The 17848-nt window shown below is 36.9% G+C and overlaps 1 protein-coding gene across 1 annotated transcript; it reads right to left on the bottom strand.

The window, feature by feature from the left end:
• Positions 1–298: 298 nt before the first annotated feature.
• Positions 299–8686, bottom strand: LOC131302340 (uncharacterized). Its single transcript, XM_058328913.1, has 7 exons — positions 8178–8686; positions 6920–7029; positions 3477–3719; positions 2328–2426; positions 1496–1688; positions 1285–1386; positions 299–1184 (listed from the first exon to the last, which is right to left on the bottom strand). Exons 1-7 carry the CDS (start codon positions 8608–8610, stop codon positions 1129–1131), a joined length of 1236 nt encoding a protein of 411 aa, XP_058184896.1. The 5' UTR covers positions 8611–8686; the 3' UTR covers positions 299–1128.
• Between the last annotated feature and the right edge of the window lie 9162 nt (positions 8687–17848).

Here is a 17848-nt window from a genome sequence, read left to right on the forward strand (position 1 = left end):
GTTTTTGGTTTTTAGGTTCTGGGCTTGGCCCATTGGTTGTATGGACTTGGCCCTTTTAGCTAGGTGTTCAAGTTTTGGCTCATTCGTGGTTTGGGCTTGGCCCATTGGTGTGTCCTTGGTTGGCTTCTTGTCAATCTCGAATCTAAACCTCGGATTCTTGGGCATGTTGTTCTTCTTAGCTTTGTTTAGGGATATGATGCCGTCAAATCCTTATTCCTTTAGTCTTTGTAATGAACGCAAGACATTGTAACCACAGACAATTGTATATTTTTCTCAAAACAGTGAAATTCTAGTTGAATAAATGCTTACTCTCTTTAGGGTCGGTAAAATTCGAACCCTTTTTTTTGTTTTTTGAATCAGTCAATTCATTTCAAGCCCGAAGGCAAAGATTACATCGCAAAATACAGGAGTGCACCAAACTATCTAATCCGGGATTACAGGACACCCTGCAAAAGCAAATCAGCACTAGGTGCCGATATGAGAATCCCATCCGGGACTAGGCAAAGAGAAATCAAACAAAATCCCAGTACAAACTAGTAGACAATAAAAAACGGATGTAATCAAACAACAAACAGATCACAAGCGAAAGAAGAAATCTAATCCCGTGCCGGAAACCAAACAATGCTTCACGCCTGAAACTGCCGTTGACGGCCCAGAACAAGGAAACAACACCGGCAAACAAAACAAGCCAGAGCTGCTACCAGAAAACCCCAACAACGGCGGCACTGCTACCACTGCCGGAAACCCCCAAGAAGCGCCACTGACACCGCCGTCGACCACCGCAGACCTCACTCCGAACACCCACTACCACTAAATCCTAACTAAAATTATTCGCCCACCACCCAAAATCCACCGGATCTAGAGTACTAGACCGGTACAAACCAGACTGGGGGAGACCCAGCCGGTAGGACTCAAGCCAAACGGCAGGAAAAACAGAAAAAAAAAAAAAAAAAAATATCGAACCCTTCATAGTTATTGTACTCTCAAAATAAGACATTCGAATACACATCTTGGGGCCCCAGATGCATTACCCTCCATAGCATAATTCCGTTCAAATCACGATATAGGAAGATGAAAATTAGATTTGCGCGCGGCATCATTTCGGACAAATTCGATTGTTGGCTGCAATTACATCTCCTTAATCTTTTCGATGAAGCTGAGCATCGTCTTCAGACCTTTCTCATCTGTTCAAATACGAAACCCAAAAATGCAAATCAATTAGTACAAAACTACAAATATCGAGAAGTTGTACGTGAAGGACAGATATATTTGCGTAATACTAACCAAGTCTTGCTATTGTGTGCCCTTTTTGATGATGGATCACAAGCGGATCGACAAATGCATCCAATAACTCAATCCCTGATTCTTTAAAGAAATCTGCCTCACCTGTAAATCACACGGAAGAGATATTGCAACGCATAAGTACCGATCGAGTCTTGCAATATGGTTTGAGTTACAGGTCAATAATACGATCAACATCGAAAGACGGAAGTACCTATAATGTGGAGGGAAGGGCACTGGACATGAGTTGAGAATGCATTAGCAGCCAGTTTGGGAATACAAAACTTGGATCCTGTTCCGCCGAGCTTGCCCCCCGACATTATAATCAGATACTTGATCTTCGGAACCTTTGTAAGTGCCACACCATCTGATTGCATTCCTGGCAATGCCGCGGACAAAATGCCTCCCTACAATACATTATCACCAAATTAACCGACAAACTCGCAGAACTATGCCGAAGAGTAAGGCCTCTTGCAAACTAAACAAGAATTTTGGAAGAATTCCAACCAAAATCCCGCAATTGTGAGCTTTTTTTAGCATCGAAATTGGGATTCATAGTTGCAGAAAGGACTCTGTCGGTCTGAATTTTCATTGTGCATGATGGGAGGAAAGAGGGACCCAAACAGACTATTGATGCACCAAAAAAGTGTAGGATTCAGGAACTCGAGCAAAAAGAAAAGGAACCGGATCCTCCCTGTGTCGGTCAAGTTTAAGAATTTTGGGGCACATTCAGGACCCATTTTGACGATCGCGACTGTTCATGAGCTTGTCGAGAAGATTATTTCGATGAAAACTCATGTGAACTTTTATTCTTCTTAAAAAACCAGAGTGAGACATCAAATATTCATAACCCATTCTTTTAAAGAAATACCAATCGATCGCTTGTTGAACGGTTATCTATTAGTTTTCAACAGTTGATCTTCTTGACAAGCTCTACAACATGCATGAACGGTATTCGATCACCCAAATGGGTCTTAGACGGGAACCAAAAAAAGTCATTTCCAAGACCCGATCGATGAGAACAACTTAAAATATCAACTACCCACCTGCGAAAAGCCCATCAGACCATCAAAAGGCCCATGCTTGATCATGAAATCTTCAATGTAATCAAGACATTCTTCAAAATTGTACACCTCCGAATAATCCTAATACACAAAACAAAATTCACAGACAAATAAAAAAAATTATACTTTGGAGCAGTATGAGAAGCTAAAATCACCCAAATTTACCTTTTCACGCTTTGAATTTTCATTTCTCAGTTTCACGTTTTCAATTTTCATTTCTGGACAAAAAGACTTTTTGGCCCTTGTCATGTTTTGATAATCACATGAATGCCCTTCCAATGTTTTTCTAAAGCTTAGGGGTAACTATTTCGTTTAATGTTTTGTAATTAAGTTGTATCATGGTTGGTACTTATCAGGGATTATGCAAGAATTTGATCTCTGCCCTGTATGATTTTATTTTGTATTTTCGTAACAAAATAATGGTAGCAATTATTTCTTAAGATAATATTTGAGACTTAGCAAACAAAGAATTATTGAAGATTCTCAAATACGGATACTAGTACTTTTGAAACAATAGGACCAAACGATATTTACATTAACAATATCTAAAATTACGTAGGTCTAAAATGGATGTTCAAACACGTTATAATACAATAGTAATAAATAGTCAAGGACAACATGGTAAAACACCAACCCATGCATAATCCATTTTAATGATTATTATTTTCCAAAAACTCCTATCTCTATTACTAAAATCATACTATAATCCAAAATCTAAAATGCAAAAAGCCTAAAGAGAAAAGAAGCTCCCAAACACCCGAGAGACTCGCCTCATTATTATTTTTTTTGTTTTGTGTGTTTTGTTTATCTTTTTTGAATTTTTGTTAGATTCAAGTGATATTTTTTTGGATTAATCAACTCTAAAATGTACAAAATTATGACCAAAAGCAAGAAAAAAAGTTTACTAAAGACAAAAAAAATATCAAACAACTGTCTTATTTGTTTAAAGTGTCATCTTATTTATATTTTTTCAACATCGGTTCATATTTTTATACTTTTTTCGATTTGTCGATTAATACAAAAATTATGATGAAAAGCTAAACAAAAAGTTACGAAAAACAAAAAATACCGAAATAAATTTCAGACTTATAAGTTTACAAGAACGTGGAAAGAAGGAGTATTTGTTTTCACCTCGGAAAACTGAAACCACTCGTAATAAGGAGGGTCGTAGAAGCCTTCAACCATGGATCTGCCTTGGGCTTTATAAGGGGCATCGATGAAGACGAGGTCGAATTTCTCGAGCACCGCCTCCGGCCACCGTCGGAGCTGTTGCTGGAGGATTTCTGAACTCGTTCTGAAACCATGGAGGCAGAGGAATCTGGGTTTTTCCAAGATTGGAACTTTTATTTCGCTTTTTCCGTCGTTCCCAATTTCCTGGGGAAAGGGAATTGTTGCGGTGAAAAACATCTTTATGATCGCAGTCAATAAAATAAGTTATTCGATCTTAAGTGAAATGCTACATATATAACACATATTCTTATTTGGATGCGTACGACATTTGAATTCATAAATTTCTTTTATTTATGTCATGGAACTTTTATACAAAAGCAACCTTTTGTATTGCGTTCAACGGTATGGTATGCCCCGTAGTTCCTGTTTTTTGTGAGTTTTTCAATGGAAATTTAAGTTACCCAAAAAAAAAAACTTTTATACAAAAGTAACGAGTTTAAAATTTATGTTATCAAGTTTTATCCAATTGTAACACATCAAGGGGTGGGACTCAGGTATGGTGCCGACTGAACGGTACTATGTAGCATCCGAATCGTCCGTTCGACAATTCAACGGTCCAGATTTCATTTCTACAATGAATTTTTATTTGATCAAAGCACGATGCCCGTTCCCGAATATTGAATAAGTACTTATTTTTAATTTTCAATTTAAAAAATAATGGGCTTACTAAAATCTAAAAATATATGATATGGATCTTGTTTAAAAGATCTCAATAAAATTTTTTAAATGATGAAAAAAATTAAAAAATTATTTTCGTAAATCTATTATTTTTAAACTTAAAAATTATAAAAAAATATTTATTTTTTAAGAAGGTTTATCCAACGGACAGAGAGTGTGCGTTGAATTCAAAAATCGATTGTAAGACTCGAATTCTCACCAATGACGGACCAAAAGCGGATCTTTCCCAGACGACCACTCAACCCATGTTTTAAATTAGGTAAATTACTAAAATCATCCTTGAGGTTTCTAAACATTGCTAATTGCCCTCTCACATTCGGAAAATTACAAAATACCTCTGTCTTATACTCCCTCGGTCCCTTATTTTGTGTCCAGTATTCCATTTCGGGCTGTCTCTTAATAAGTGTCCATTTTGTAAAGTTAATGGGTAAAAGTTAGTAAATTGTCTATTTTGTCCATAAAAGTATATTTAAATTTGAAAAGTTACTGAGTAAAAGTGTAATAATGATGATGGTTAAGTAGGAAAAGTGAAGGAAAAAGTTGATGTGAATGATATAATGATGATGTTTTTTTAATAAATTAGAGTTACGAAATATGACACTTAAAAAGGGACGGAAGGAGTATTATATAACAATTACTCCAACTGACATCATCAAATCCTAATTAGAATCAACCAAGTTGTCTTTTTTTTATTTTAGATAGTGAAAGGTTATTTTCACATCTTTGCAGTCTTCCACAAGCTATAAAAAGATAGTGTACGTGGTTCATTGTAATTAGGATTAGTGTACGTGGTCCATTGTAATTAGGATTTTTCTTGATGCATGTTAGACAACACGAAAAATGAGTAACCTATAATTTGCAGAAACCTCATGGGTGATTTTGGTAATTTTATTTTCTCTTTAAAATTCTATTAGAATTATAATTGTTTTGTCTCAAGAATGTAAGAACTACACAAGTTTGCCCGCCGAACATTATTAATTTTCAGCAGTCTAGCTCCCGCCTAAAAAACTGGTATAGAAAATCATAATTTTATTTTTTAAAATGTGTTATTTTGTATTACGATTTTGCTTTTTAATAAGTATAAGGATGCACATAATTATAAGCAATTGTTTTTATGGATGAGGATATCTTGGAACTTATTTAAGTTAGTAGAATATATATAATTATTGTTTTGGTAATATTTCTACAACTTATATTGACAAATTAATTTTCGCCTTTTCTATGTTATAAGTTTTGCAAATGTTCGCCAGCAACTTTTAAATTTTGCGTCCATCCCTAATAGTTATAAGGGGTTCTAGGAGTTGATAGCGAAAAAAGACAATTCTTTTCGATGGCATTTTAACTTTATTGCATTTCTGGCTTCTAACTAATCGGAAAAGATCGTTAAAATACTTTTTCTTCTTTTTGTTTATTTTCTGTCTTCTATGCGAAGAAAGTATGGTACGAAAAAAAGAAGAAAAAAAAAAGGAGACCAAACACTTAAAATTTTCAAAAAAAAGATAGTTTCCTGAAAAAAGAACAGGGCTTTTACCTGATCGATCTCAAAGTATAGGCAAATTTGGAAAGGGAATTTATTTTCACACTCCCCTTTTGTCCAAATGCACTCCTTTTTTTGTTTTGTAGTGATATAAAATTACATGATTACCCTTTTCATGTGTGAAGGAAAGAATGTATGAGTGGTAGTTTTTGTTCAATTTCCATAATATTTGGAAAACGCGTTTTGTACATAATTAAATAAAATTTGGATTTTGTCACCTTCTGATTGGAAGATTTCATCATAAAAGATTTCCATATCTGAGCAAATCATAGGAGTACTACTAATTAAACAGACTTCTTTGTAACAAAAAAACCTGCATGTTCCACCTTTAATAATTTAAAGGTGCAAGTTGTTACGTTTTCTTTTAATAGAGATTAAATTCTACCCATCTTAATTGAAAATCCCATAATTTATGCCATTATATCATTTACAGTAATCTGAACCGTTCATTTTATAAGACCTGTAGGGTAGTAGTACATTTGCTGAAAAATCATTTTGATCTCTCATCGATATATACATCAAAAATTGAATTTTGATTTATAGAATAGATAGTCTGATTTTGTCAATAATTTTTAAGTTAAACTATGCATGACTGCCTATTTTAAAAACTCAAATTCAATTTTTAATATATCTATCAATGTCTAATCAAATTGGGTTTTTGTGTAGATATACTACTTTGTTGGTCATATAAGATAAATGGTTTTGAATGTTACAATGGATGCACGGTGAAGCCTATAATAGGTGGTGGAAACCATTGAATAAAGAATTTAATTGATTATATCTTGCAATCAATAATCTATAATAACTACCTTTTAATTGATTATATCTTATAGTCTATAATCTCTTAGGTCATTTTGAAAACACAGTTTTAAAAATTTAACTGAGATCTATCGAACAAAATTCATATCGGATATAAAAAGTATAACCAAATGAACGGTGCAATTTTTAATGTTTAAAAATAATGTAATTATTGAAATAGTTTTTTCCCCAATATGGATCTTGTTATAGATCTCGAAGAGTTCTTTGAACGGTGAAAAAACAATCCAAAAAATATATTTTAATAACTAAATTCTTTTTAAGTTCAAAAATTGCGAACGAATTTATTAATCGTATTTTAATTTCAACAGACCTCCCCTCTTTCTTGTCTCTCTATAACGGAAATAGCATAATCGGATAGACTCTGTTGACGGTCATTGATCACCATCTCTCCGGTCTGCCTCGTGTTCAGACCAAATCTCCCTGCAGGTAGTTGTTTAACCAAGTCATTAGTAAATAATACAGTAAAGTGATTGGGCATATATATATAGATATATGTGTGTGTGTGTGTTTTTTTCAGCGGTGTTATCCCCGCCGCTCTGTTTCACTGCTCTCCCCACTATAGCGCTCAACCTCACCGTCAGTCTCGGCTATTCATGGTTTGAATTTAAAAGAACTCTCCTGGAAGAGTATTTTAAAATCTGGACCATTTAAAACACTTTTTAAACGGTGAAATTGAAAGCGATGGGGGAGCGGTGGAACAGAGTGGTGGGCATAGAATTTCTGATATTTTTTTAGGGAAAAGCTCCACTAGATACTCCATCTCTTCATATCTGTCCAAGCAATAATTTGTGAACCTACAACCTTATAGAGATAATAAAACCTTCCTGCAAAAATCAACTTGATCGGAAATTGATTCTCCCTAGCTTGAATATTCAAGTTTATTTTACTCCATGAAGTTGAGAGTGAGTTTGGAATCATATTGGTCATCTTTTTGGTTTAAAACGAATTACGATTTTTTCATTTACTTGTTATTATCCGATCAAACAAATTGTTATTAGAAAAAAAAAAAAAAAATTTTGGGTGCTAAACCTACAATATAAACTGGGCATATCCAAATGCATGATCAAGAGGTCACGTGCCCCTTGGATTTTTTACTCCTCCACATACCCACTTTATCCAGTATCCAGTAATAGTATACTTCATTTAATGGTGTGTTCCACTAACCAAAGTAAATACTTATCTTTTTCAATGAAAGGTCATATATTGTGAGAAAATAACCTGTTTTGCAAAGCGAAAAATAAGTACTTAAAAAATAAGAACCTTAGCAGAACAAGGCCTTATTGCTTTAAGAATTCGCACCAGGTCCTATTAGTATTTAAAATGACCAAATGTATCACTTTTATAAGTCTTAAGAAGTACAGTAGTAACCTTTAATTAATAGAGTATGTTTAATCGGGTAGGACGGGACCAAATAACTAGTTTTTGAGACATGCATTGTTAATATGTTCACGAGGCTATGACACCTATCGCTAATGGGTTTTAAATTGGAACCCTCCAAGAAATCTACCAATTCAACTGTTAATTTTTTACCGTGACGTGAAAGTAAAAATAGGAAAGAGAGATCGCACATGCTAAAACATCAAGAAGCGTTGATTTTCCGGAATCAGGCGGTCCCGTGATAGCCGACACCTCTCCAGTGACCCCCTGCAAAATGGCTTGGAGACTGCTGCTGATCTTCTCCGGCACTGCCTCCCTCAAATCCTTCAACGCCAAGCATATCTTGCCCCCCTTCCACCCCACCCTGTCGCCACGACTGCCACCGTATCGCCGTTTGTTAAATCTCACCGCACGATGAGGTGATGGGGATATGGCCCCAGTGCTAAAGGCGAAATTTGAGCTGGTGTTATTAGTGGGTAGTTCTTCATTTTCATCGGAAGCCAAGCTTCCTGTTTTCGGATCATGAACCTTATTCTTAGTCCTTCTGCGATTGGCTTGGGTTGCTCTGGCTGGGTATAGGCTTGGGCTTGGGCTTAGTGTCCATTTAGGCACTTGAGAATACATGTGTGTGTGTTCGTGTCAGAGAGAGAGAGAGAGAGAGAGAGAGAGAGAGAGAGAGAGAGAGAAGTGTATTGAAAACGAAGATTAGTTTTGAGATCAAAGGGGTATTTGTAGGGCTTTATGAGAAGATTCTGTCCAATACATGCTATAGCTATAGATTCTGTGTAATTTATATAATAATACCGAGCTCTGTTTTTAAATCATATGTACATTCATAAATCTAACGGTCTAAAATGATTCTTTGAATCCAATGGCTGATTTCTCGGGATGACCGTTTTGAAAAGATTTCAAATCTCCCTCTCCCTCTCTCTGATTGTTTCAAAAATCAATAACAAAATAGGAATTCCATAGATAATACTTCCCTAAATAAATGTTCGGACCAAAAACTAAGTTATTCAAAAACATGCATTTTTTTTTGTTCAAAATTTTTTTGAAAAAAATACCTTCAGGGGCAAAGCAATTGTTTTTAAATTTTTTGAACCAAAAAATTGCATGTTTTTTAAGGCATGGGTTTTCGATTCAGACATTATTATTTAGGGACGGAGGGAGTCTCAAATTTTCATAGAAATCCCTATAGGTAAGTGCTGACTTTATCATGTTAACTAGATTTAGTTGCGATCATGATTTCTTTAGCAGAAAGAAAATATTAAGATTTTACTGCAGCCATTAATGTTTTGGTTTAGTTAGCATGTCGTAGATCATGAATGTCATAAAATAACTTTTGGGATGATTTAGGTTTGTTCGTGAGGCTGGTCAATAGTACGGAGGACGAATCATTTAGGTAAGAGTGGGTACGGAAAATCCTATGCTTGGATGTAGTGTTTAATTGTTGAAAGTTGTGTTTATCGTGGACAATTGATGATTAGGACTCACAAATGTATTCTAATTGGCCCGTAATTGGTTTAAATGATTCAATTGTTGAAAACTCAATATCAAGTTGTGATGGACCTTTAGGTACGGCTGGGCAATTTGCTCATACTTTACTTGGGACACTCGAAACAATATCGACAACCAAATTCTTTAGGCACAAACATACGCTAGTACATACTATATAGTATATCATTCCACTCTAATTAATAATTTTTTCACATTGATTCTATTATGCAACAACATTATATCATGCAATCTCATCCTAGGGTTTGATACGTGGGATAAATATCTTCGAAGCGAATATTCTTTTTTGTATTATTCTAAGCAATAAAAGATTACAAGTATCTGAATTACAAGAAACGTAACATAAACTCACAATTATATTAAACCCAACTAATATCCCATCAAGAATATTATTTGAAGTGATGCAAAGGTTGTTTCATCATCAAATCAAATGTTTCGTCGTTTACGTTGTTGCTAGTGTCGATTTTTATTGTGTTTTGATGAGACAGGATCATGGATAGATATTCTTGATGTTGGATTGGTCTCAAATGTCAAACTTGGAATCTTAATGCATGTATGCATATACCGTCAAGCCAACGAAAGCTCGGCTTGTTGGTGGCCAGCAATATTTTTTCAATCAGTTCTGAGATCCTTTTACAAAAGCAAACTATGCTTACACTGTTACACATGAGAAAATCTTTTTAACGGAGGGTTCCGTGAACAGTTGTTTACGGAGGTGAATCGCTACCGTCCAAAAATGTTATGCACGGTCCGGATGTTAATGAAACTCTTCCCCGGAAAAGTTGAAATATTTCATTTAAATCCGGACCATCCAAAGACAAAACGGATGGCAGAGATCGCGTACCTCTGTAAACTGCCTGTTTACGGTACGGCAGCTCCGTGAATAAGTCTATCACGTTAAACTTTTTTTTTTTAATCGGTAAAAGTAACATTTTATCTCCTTACACAATTTTTTTTTTTTTTGCTCGGCATGTCCTTACACATATTCATTGTATTTACTAGTGTTATTCTTGTTCAATGCACATGAAAAACATATATTATCTCTTATTGTGAATTGAAAATTTTGATGCGTGAATAAAAATTTCTCAAATTAATTACAAATTATAAAAGATATAAACAAACCAAATAAGGGCTGATGTTAGTCAAGTCAAAAGAGAGATTATATCTTAGGATCTTTGAAATTATATAGTTTTCATGATTCTTGATTATTTCTGTGCTTTTTTCTCAGTCCAGTGGCTTGTGCTTGACTGATTGTTCGGAGGTATATGCGCCTTAGATCTTGTGTTTGACCTTTTTCTAATATTTAAACAGGCGGTTTGCCGTTGGGTCCTTAGTTCGTTTAATTTTTTTTCTTTTTATATATTAATAAAAAAATGTCAAGAAAAAAAATGTAGATAGATATTGGAGAACCAACAAAAGTTGTGTTTTTTTTTTAACAAAAAATGATGGGTAGTTAAAATCAACAAATATAAACCCATCTCTTACTAGCCTAATAATTTGTGACAGTACGTACATTGGCCTTGTCATATGGCCCAAAAGATCAAGCTCAAGTTATATATTATCAGTCCCAAGTAGTATTGGCTTACATATACCTTGTACTAACGTTGTGTCCGTTCGGTGCACAAAATAAAATATAATAATTACATTGGTATTTTTTGGGCTCCATGTAACAAATGGGCGCAACATTAGTTGATAAAAAATATAATTCAATTTTTTATCCGATCATGTGTTCGATGCACGATAGTGCTATTGCCACTCTACTCACGAAAAGACATATATATCTACTGTTATGAATTAAAAATTTTAAGTGAATAAAATAAATTCAAATTAATTTGCAATTTTAAAAATTGAAAAATAAACAAAGCAAATAAACAAAAATTACAAAGTATTACACACACGCACTCTCTCTCTCAATATATAAAATTTCAGGAAAATAGAATCGGAGATTTGGAAGCTTAGGAGAGACAAATACATTTGTATAGCATACGTATTGATTGATTGATACCACATGAAAAGTGGTTTGTCACCATCAAGATCTCCCTCAATTTTTTTTATTAAAATTAAATGTGCAACGTCCTCCCTATTGGCCATGGTATAATACATAATCTTGTACGATATTTTGTTCTGACACAATGGATCCAAGAGGTGACGAGCACAAATTGTCAATGTGCGGCTCTCACAACGAATAGACTAAAGTCGTGCGTTGATACCATTTGTTAAGGATCCACCCATTGCCGGCCTAATAATTTGTGAAAAAGACATTCACGTATTAAAGTAAGTCTAAGTCCTGAGCGAGAATTAATTGAATAGTATACTATGATAAGCAAACAAAAATTATAACAAAATTTGAAGAAATCATAACAAATACACCGAAATCATAACCAAAATCAGAGAGTAGTATTTTTCTGCCATATAGGTACGCACCACGTTTCTACTTCTTTTTGATTGTGCTAAATCAATGTTCCACCACAGTGCATCAATTTGGTGCATCTCAAACTCAGCTTGTTTGAGAGGAGAGCGAGAGAGTGGGTAGCACTTTTGTGGTGGTATCCTGTCTCCGCCGTGATGGATCGATCTGAGCATGGAACGTCGGAGTTAAAGGTGGGGTAAAGCACATCGCCATTCTAAGCTTGAATCTGGAATCGCGGCAGCGGGTGGCTAGAGGTGAAGGAGTGAGAGAGGACAGTGGGTGCTAGAGAGGAAGAGGGAGACAGGTCAGCGGCAAGTATGGATTGTCGAGCAGCGATGGCAGCTAGTGGAGAAAGAGTGAGAGAGGAAGGTGGGAGTTCGAGGCAGAGGAGGGAGACAGGCCGGTGGAGAGCATGGATCGTCGAGCAGCGGCGGCGGATGATATTGTTGGTGGCTGCTCCGGCGGATCGCCATTCTTCTCAATCAATTCACCGTCGACGATGGGGATTTTCCATTTTTGGGTTTTTTGCTCAATGCTCTTTTCATGATTATATGGCGTAATGGATATGTTCAATCCTGAGATGGGTATAAGATGATGGGGAATTTTTAGGATGAGGACGGGATCTTGGTCTAATAATTTCAAAAGATTAGTCCTGTTTAAATCCCAAAATAATCTATATAATATTAAAAAATAATATAGGGGTCGAGGGTATTTTAGAAATTATTTAAATTTCAGGATGTCAACTTAAGTATTCAAATCTAGAAGGATGAGCACTTAAATAAGTCTATGAAACAAGATGGCTATTTAATTTCTTTTTAATTGAATCTAGAGATTATGTAAATTTACAACTGGTCCAAATTTGAATCCTATACCGTTGAACTACTTAAAAATGGGTCTTGTAATATGAAAAGAATATGCCATAATTTGTGTGCTTATTTGAAACTTTCTGCACATATTGTTTTTGCTGCTTCTTTAGGGCTTATTTGATAACTTAAATTCAGCACTTAAAGCTGAATCAATTAAGTAAGAAGTGATTAAGTAAGAACTTGTTTGATAACTTAAATTCAACACTTAAAACTGAATCAATTAAGTAATAAGTGATTCAGTAGATTTGATAATGACATTATACATTGCTTAACAAATTAAGTGTTACTTAAAATATAGGCTAAAAAGTTGAAAAAAAATAAATAGCTTTGAGCTACTTAATTCTGACTGAATTCTTGTGTACTTGCATTTAATCACCATACCACCACCACAACCACTCCCACCACTCCTACAACCACTCCACCACCACCACCTCGCCACCATCACCACCACCACCACCACCACCACTCTTGCCACCACTCCCCTATCACTCCTCCACCACCACTCCCCTATCACTCCATCACCATCACCACCACCACCACTACCACACTGTCGCCGCCGCCGCCGCCACCACCACAATGCCACCATTGAACAATTATCACTCCACCGACACCACTCACTGTCACCATTAAACCATCACTCCATCGCCGCCGCCACCATTATACCACCACCACCACTCACTGCCCTCATTACATCACCATCACTCTACCACCACCATTACACTACCATCACCAGCACTCCAACACCACCACCACTGCCGCCACCACTTCATCACCACCACCACGACAATCATCTTTCCACCATTATTATAAGTATATTGTGACCATTAGTAAATTAAAAGAGAATTGGAACTAAAATTAATTTATCTTTTTTTAATTCAGTACTTAATATGCTTACCAAACAGTTTTTCAACTTAAAAAATTTAGCATTCAGCTTTCAGTACTTAATTTTTCAGCATTCAGTTTCAGTTTTATCAAACAGACCCTAAGTTTGATAACGACATTTTACATTACTTAACAAATTAAGTGCTACTTAATATGTGGGTTAAAAGTTTGAAAAAAAATAAGTAGTTTTGAGCTACTTAATTTGGGCTAAATTTTTATGTACTTGCATTTAATCACCATACCACCATCATAACCACTCCCACCACCACCACTCCACCATCACCACTTCACCACTCCACCACCACTCCATCACCACTCCACCACCACCACCATCTCTACCACTCCACCACCACCACTACACCACCACCACTCCCCTATCACTCCATCACCACCACCACCATTACCACACCGCCACCGTCGCCACCATATTGCACAACTATCCCTCCACCGACACTACTCACTGCCACCATTACACCATCATCACTCCACCGCCACCACCACCCACTGCCATCATTATACCACCATTACACCACTATCGCCACCACTCCATCACCACCAACACACCACCACAATCACCATTCCACCATTATTATAAATACTTTGTGACAATTGGTAAATTAAGAGAGAATCAAAACTAAAATTAATTTATCATTTTTGTAATTCAGTACTTAATATGTTTATCAAACAACTTTTCAACTTAAAAAATTCAACTTTCAGTACTTAATTTTTTAGTATTCAGTTTTCAGTTTTATCAAACAAGCCCTTAGTCTCTGGAATATTACAGAGTTGAAAATTTACCATAAAAGAATATCCTACCCTTTTTCATAATGCGGTGATTGTACTTCTAAGGCATGCAAAATAAAAAGGGATAGAACTTGCTTAAAGGCGTTTGTCGTGTAACTTAATAACATTTGAGACATCTTCACTTATTGTCTATTGGTTTTGAATTGGACATAAAGTTTTCACATGATATCAGAGCAGAGCCCATTCTACCCCTTATTTTAAAAATTCACAATCAATAATACCCCACGATGACCGACCAACGAAAGGGTTGCACGATAATATACCAAAGGAGAGGCTACGCATACGTATGTGACAGACTTCAAATGCTGCTGCACATGAGGGGAATGTTAAAGAAATATAGTCCCACATTACTTGAAGTGGAATGAGCCGGTGATCACTTAATAACATTTGAAACTTCTTCACTCATTGCCAATTGACCTTAAGTTGAACAAAAAGTTTTCACAAAATTAAAGGAGGTCAGGAGTTTAACTTCTATTTCAAGGTTTTGATCTAATTATTGAAACTATACTGGCATTTGCGGATTGGAGAAGAGATAGGATTCAACTCTCTTGGCTAAATGAGTTTGGAACAATCACTTGGACTAGCTTGTAATTCATTTAAAAAAAATATATCTGCAGGTATGTATCATACTCGACAACACATTGCAGATTTCAGTATACTTATCAATGTCGGATAAAGTTAGTTTTTTTATTACATAAAATATACTACTTTGCAGGCCCTACAGGATGAACGCTTTCGATTACTGCGATATACGCATGGTCGGGCCAGAAATAGTGGTAGTGGAAACCCCTACATGAGGTTGGATAGAATGTAAACTCTTTTACCCCGGATGGACTCCCTCCCAAACATGCGGGCCGGGTGAGATTGGCAACTCTGGGTGTGAAAAATCTGTGCTCAAGATATTTGGAATGTTGTTTCCTATGACTTCGGACGTGGGATGAAAATTTGATGGGCCATTAAATGGCAAACCATTCCCTTTGTTTAAGTTTGGCCGAAGAATTGGTCAAACTTGGTCCAGTGCTAAGTCACACAATTCGAGTGTGTGGACAGGAGCGCAAACGTAAAAGCGTATTTGAAATACATCCCAACCTAATAAAATTTTCGAGAGCGATAATTGAAAACACGAATGCATTACATTTCGAAAGATTATGTGATTAAAATCCAGCGTCGAAGATACTCATAGTACGTGTACTAAAGGTCCATCTGGTCAACAAGGAAAGCGAGAAAAGCTAAGGCCCAATTGATTTTGTTGAAGACCTTTCCCTTGTACAAGAGGACCAGGCCTATTTCTAAATGCCTACCAAAAAATCTTTTTTTAACGAAATGCCACAAAAATAAAGGTGATAAAAGCATCCCATTTCTTCTGGTCGATTTTCTCGATTGATAAAAAAGAGATGGCTAGAGAGAGAGAGCACGAAAGAGAGAGAGTGCGAGAGAGAGGGAAGGGTAAGGATTGAGATGATGGTGGGTGGATTCCTGTGATCAACAACCACAAGGTTCAAGTTATGAATGGAGACAGGACTTAGGAAACCTACACCTTGTTTGTTGACATCCCTGAGGACAAAGACCTTCACTGGCTACAACGAACCTTCAATAAGTTCGGAGTAGTTAAGGATGCATTTGTTCCACGGAAAAGAAACAAGCGTACAGGTAATAGATTTGGTTTTGTCAGATTTGACTGTCATATTTCTGCTTCCATGGCAGTTTCTAGGTTGAATGGGTTATGGGTGGAGGACAAAAAGCTATTTGTCAAAGAGGCTTGCTTTGGTCGGATTGCGAAGCTGAAGAAACCTAGGGCCCATGAAAAGAGAGAGCAAGAAGACCGGTACGGAGATAGATCTAACCAACAGGCTGATCAAAGGAAGAGCAAGAAGGTTGATCCATCTGGACAAGTTTGGCTTAGCAGAGCTCATGGCAGATCATTTGCCAAAGTGGTTAGTGGAGAGTCGTCCAAACAACCCAACCCCAATGTTTCGTTACAGATTAATCCTACTAGGAATGGGTGGCTCTTCCGGAGTGTGGTGGCGGTTATGCGTAAAGTGGTCCCACTGCCGTCTTTAAGGGCTAGCTTTGGGTTGGATACGGGGAAGTCTGCTCAATTCAGTGCCTTGGGGGGTGGGGGGGGCGGGGGACGGTCTTAATAACATTCCAAAGCCAAGAAGAAAGGGATGATTTTATTAAAGAACCGTGGGTGGAAAGGTGGTTCGAGGTGGTGAAACCATGTAGTGGAGAACCAGCTAGCCATGAACGTTTTGCTTGGCTGGGTTGTCAAAGGATCCCACTCAATGCATGGGATAATACACGTTTCAACGAATCGGTGAAATGTGGGGTCACTTTATCTCAATGCATGAGGAAACATTGAGAGGTCTATACTTTGCTCAGAGGAAAATTTTAGTAGCTACGGAGGAGAAGTCTAAGATAAAACAGTGGATTCAATTGGTGGTTCAAGGAGTGACATATGATGTCTTGGTGATGGAGATTTCTTCTTTTGTCAATCTTGATGAAGCTGAAATTCCAAGACCGATGATTCATGCTGCTCAAAGGCCAGCACCGAAATCTCAGGAGAAGGTTGGCAATGGTCCTGGTGCAAAAGGGACGGTGGAAGAAAATGATGATGTGGAAATACTTTCACAAGGGCCAGCCAAAGAGAAAGGCAGGGTAGGTGGGGGTGCAGGCATCTCTATCTCTGACTTTGCTGCTGTGCATGGGAAGGAGAAAACTAAGGCCAGGTTTGGTGGCCCAAAGTAGCCAGTTGCAGGAGAGCATTTAATGCTTGACAAATGGGATATACAGTCAAAGTCAGAGGATTTTGAATTCTTGGTGGAGGAAATGGTGGTTCAAGATACTGATTTGGGCCTTTTGGCCGACTTGCAGTTAATAGTTCCTAACAAAGCCCAAGAGAAATCACAGGCTCACTCCCAATTAATGGATGGGCCGGTAGGCCAATCAGGAGTAGTTAAGGAGGTGGATTTTGCCCCAAGAGAGGCCTTCTTTTAGAGGGTCTCGTTCTGATAATCCCCTTTTGGAGTTGACGTTTCCAGCCATGGAGTCGCCAGAGGAGAGCTCAACGAACCAGCAGGTGTTGCGATCATCTCAACTGCCCTGCATTAATCTTTTGATGGATTTGAATAATACAGAGTGCAAGAAAAGAAAAGGAGACAGTTGAATAATCTGTTGAGGATCCGTGAAGATTTGGACCGGGAGCCTAGTTCGGTGGACGAGTCTCACTTGGGTTCAGAGGATATTAGCCAAGTCAGCCCGACGATGGTTAACGAGGTCAAAGCTACCATGACAGTCGGAGGTGAGTTGGATATTAGTTTTTTACCTGATGATAATGAAACCTTAAAGAGAATGATTGAACTGGAGGTTAAGGAATACTCTCTAG

The sequence above is a fragment of the Rhododendron vialii genome, chromosome 10a (assembly GCF_030253575.1).
Source record: "Rhododendron vialii isolate Sample 1 chromosome 10a, ASM3025357v1".
Taxonomy (NCBI): Eukaryota; Viridiplantae; Streptophyta; class Magnoliopsida; order Ericales; family Ericaceae; genus Rhododendron; species Rhododendron vialii.

Bases quoted from the DNA above. Each gene is read 5' to 3' on its own strand.
- LOC131302340 (XM_058328913.1), bottom strand. From the start codon at position 8,610: ATGTATTCTCAAGTGCCTAAATGGACACTAAGCCCAAGCCCAAGCCTA. The intron at 3,720-6,919 runs GTCTGTTGAAAT...CCCTTTCCCCAG, and splicing joins AGAGACAAGAAAGAGGGGAG to GAAATTGGGAACGACGGAAA. The intron at 1,689-2,327 runs GTGGGTAGTTGA...AATGTATTGTAG, and splicing joins GTCTGATGGGCTTTTCGCAG to GGAGGCATTTTGTCCGCGGC.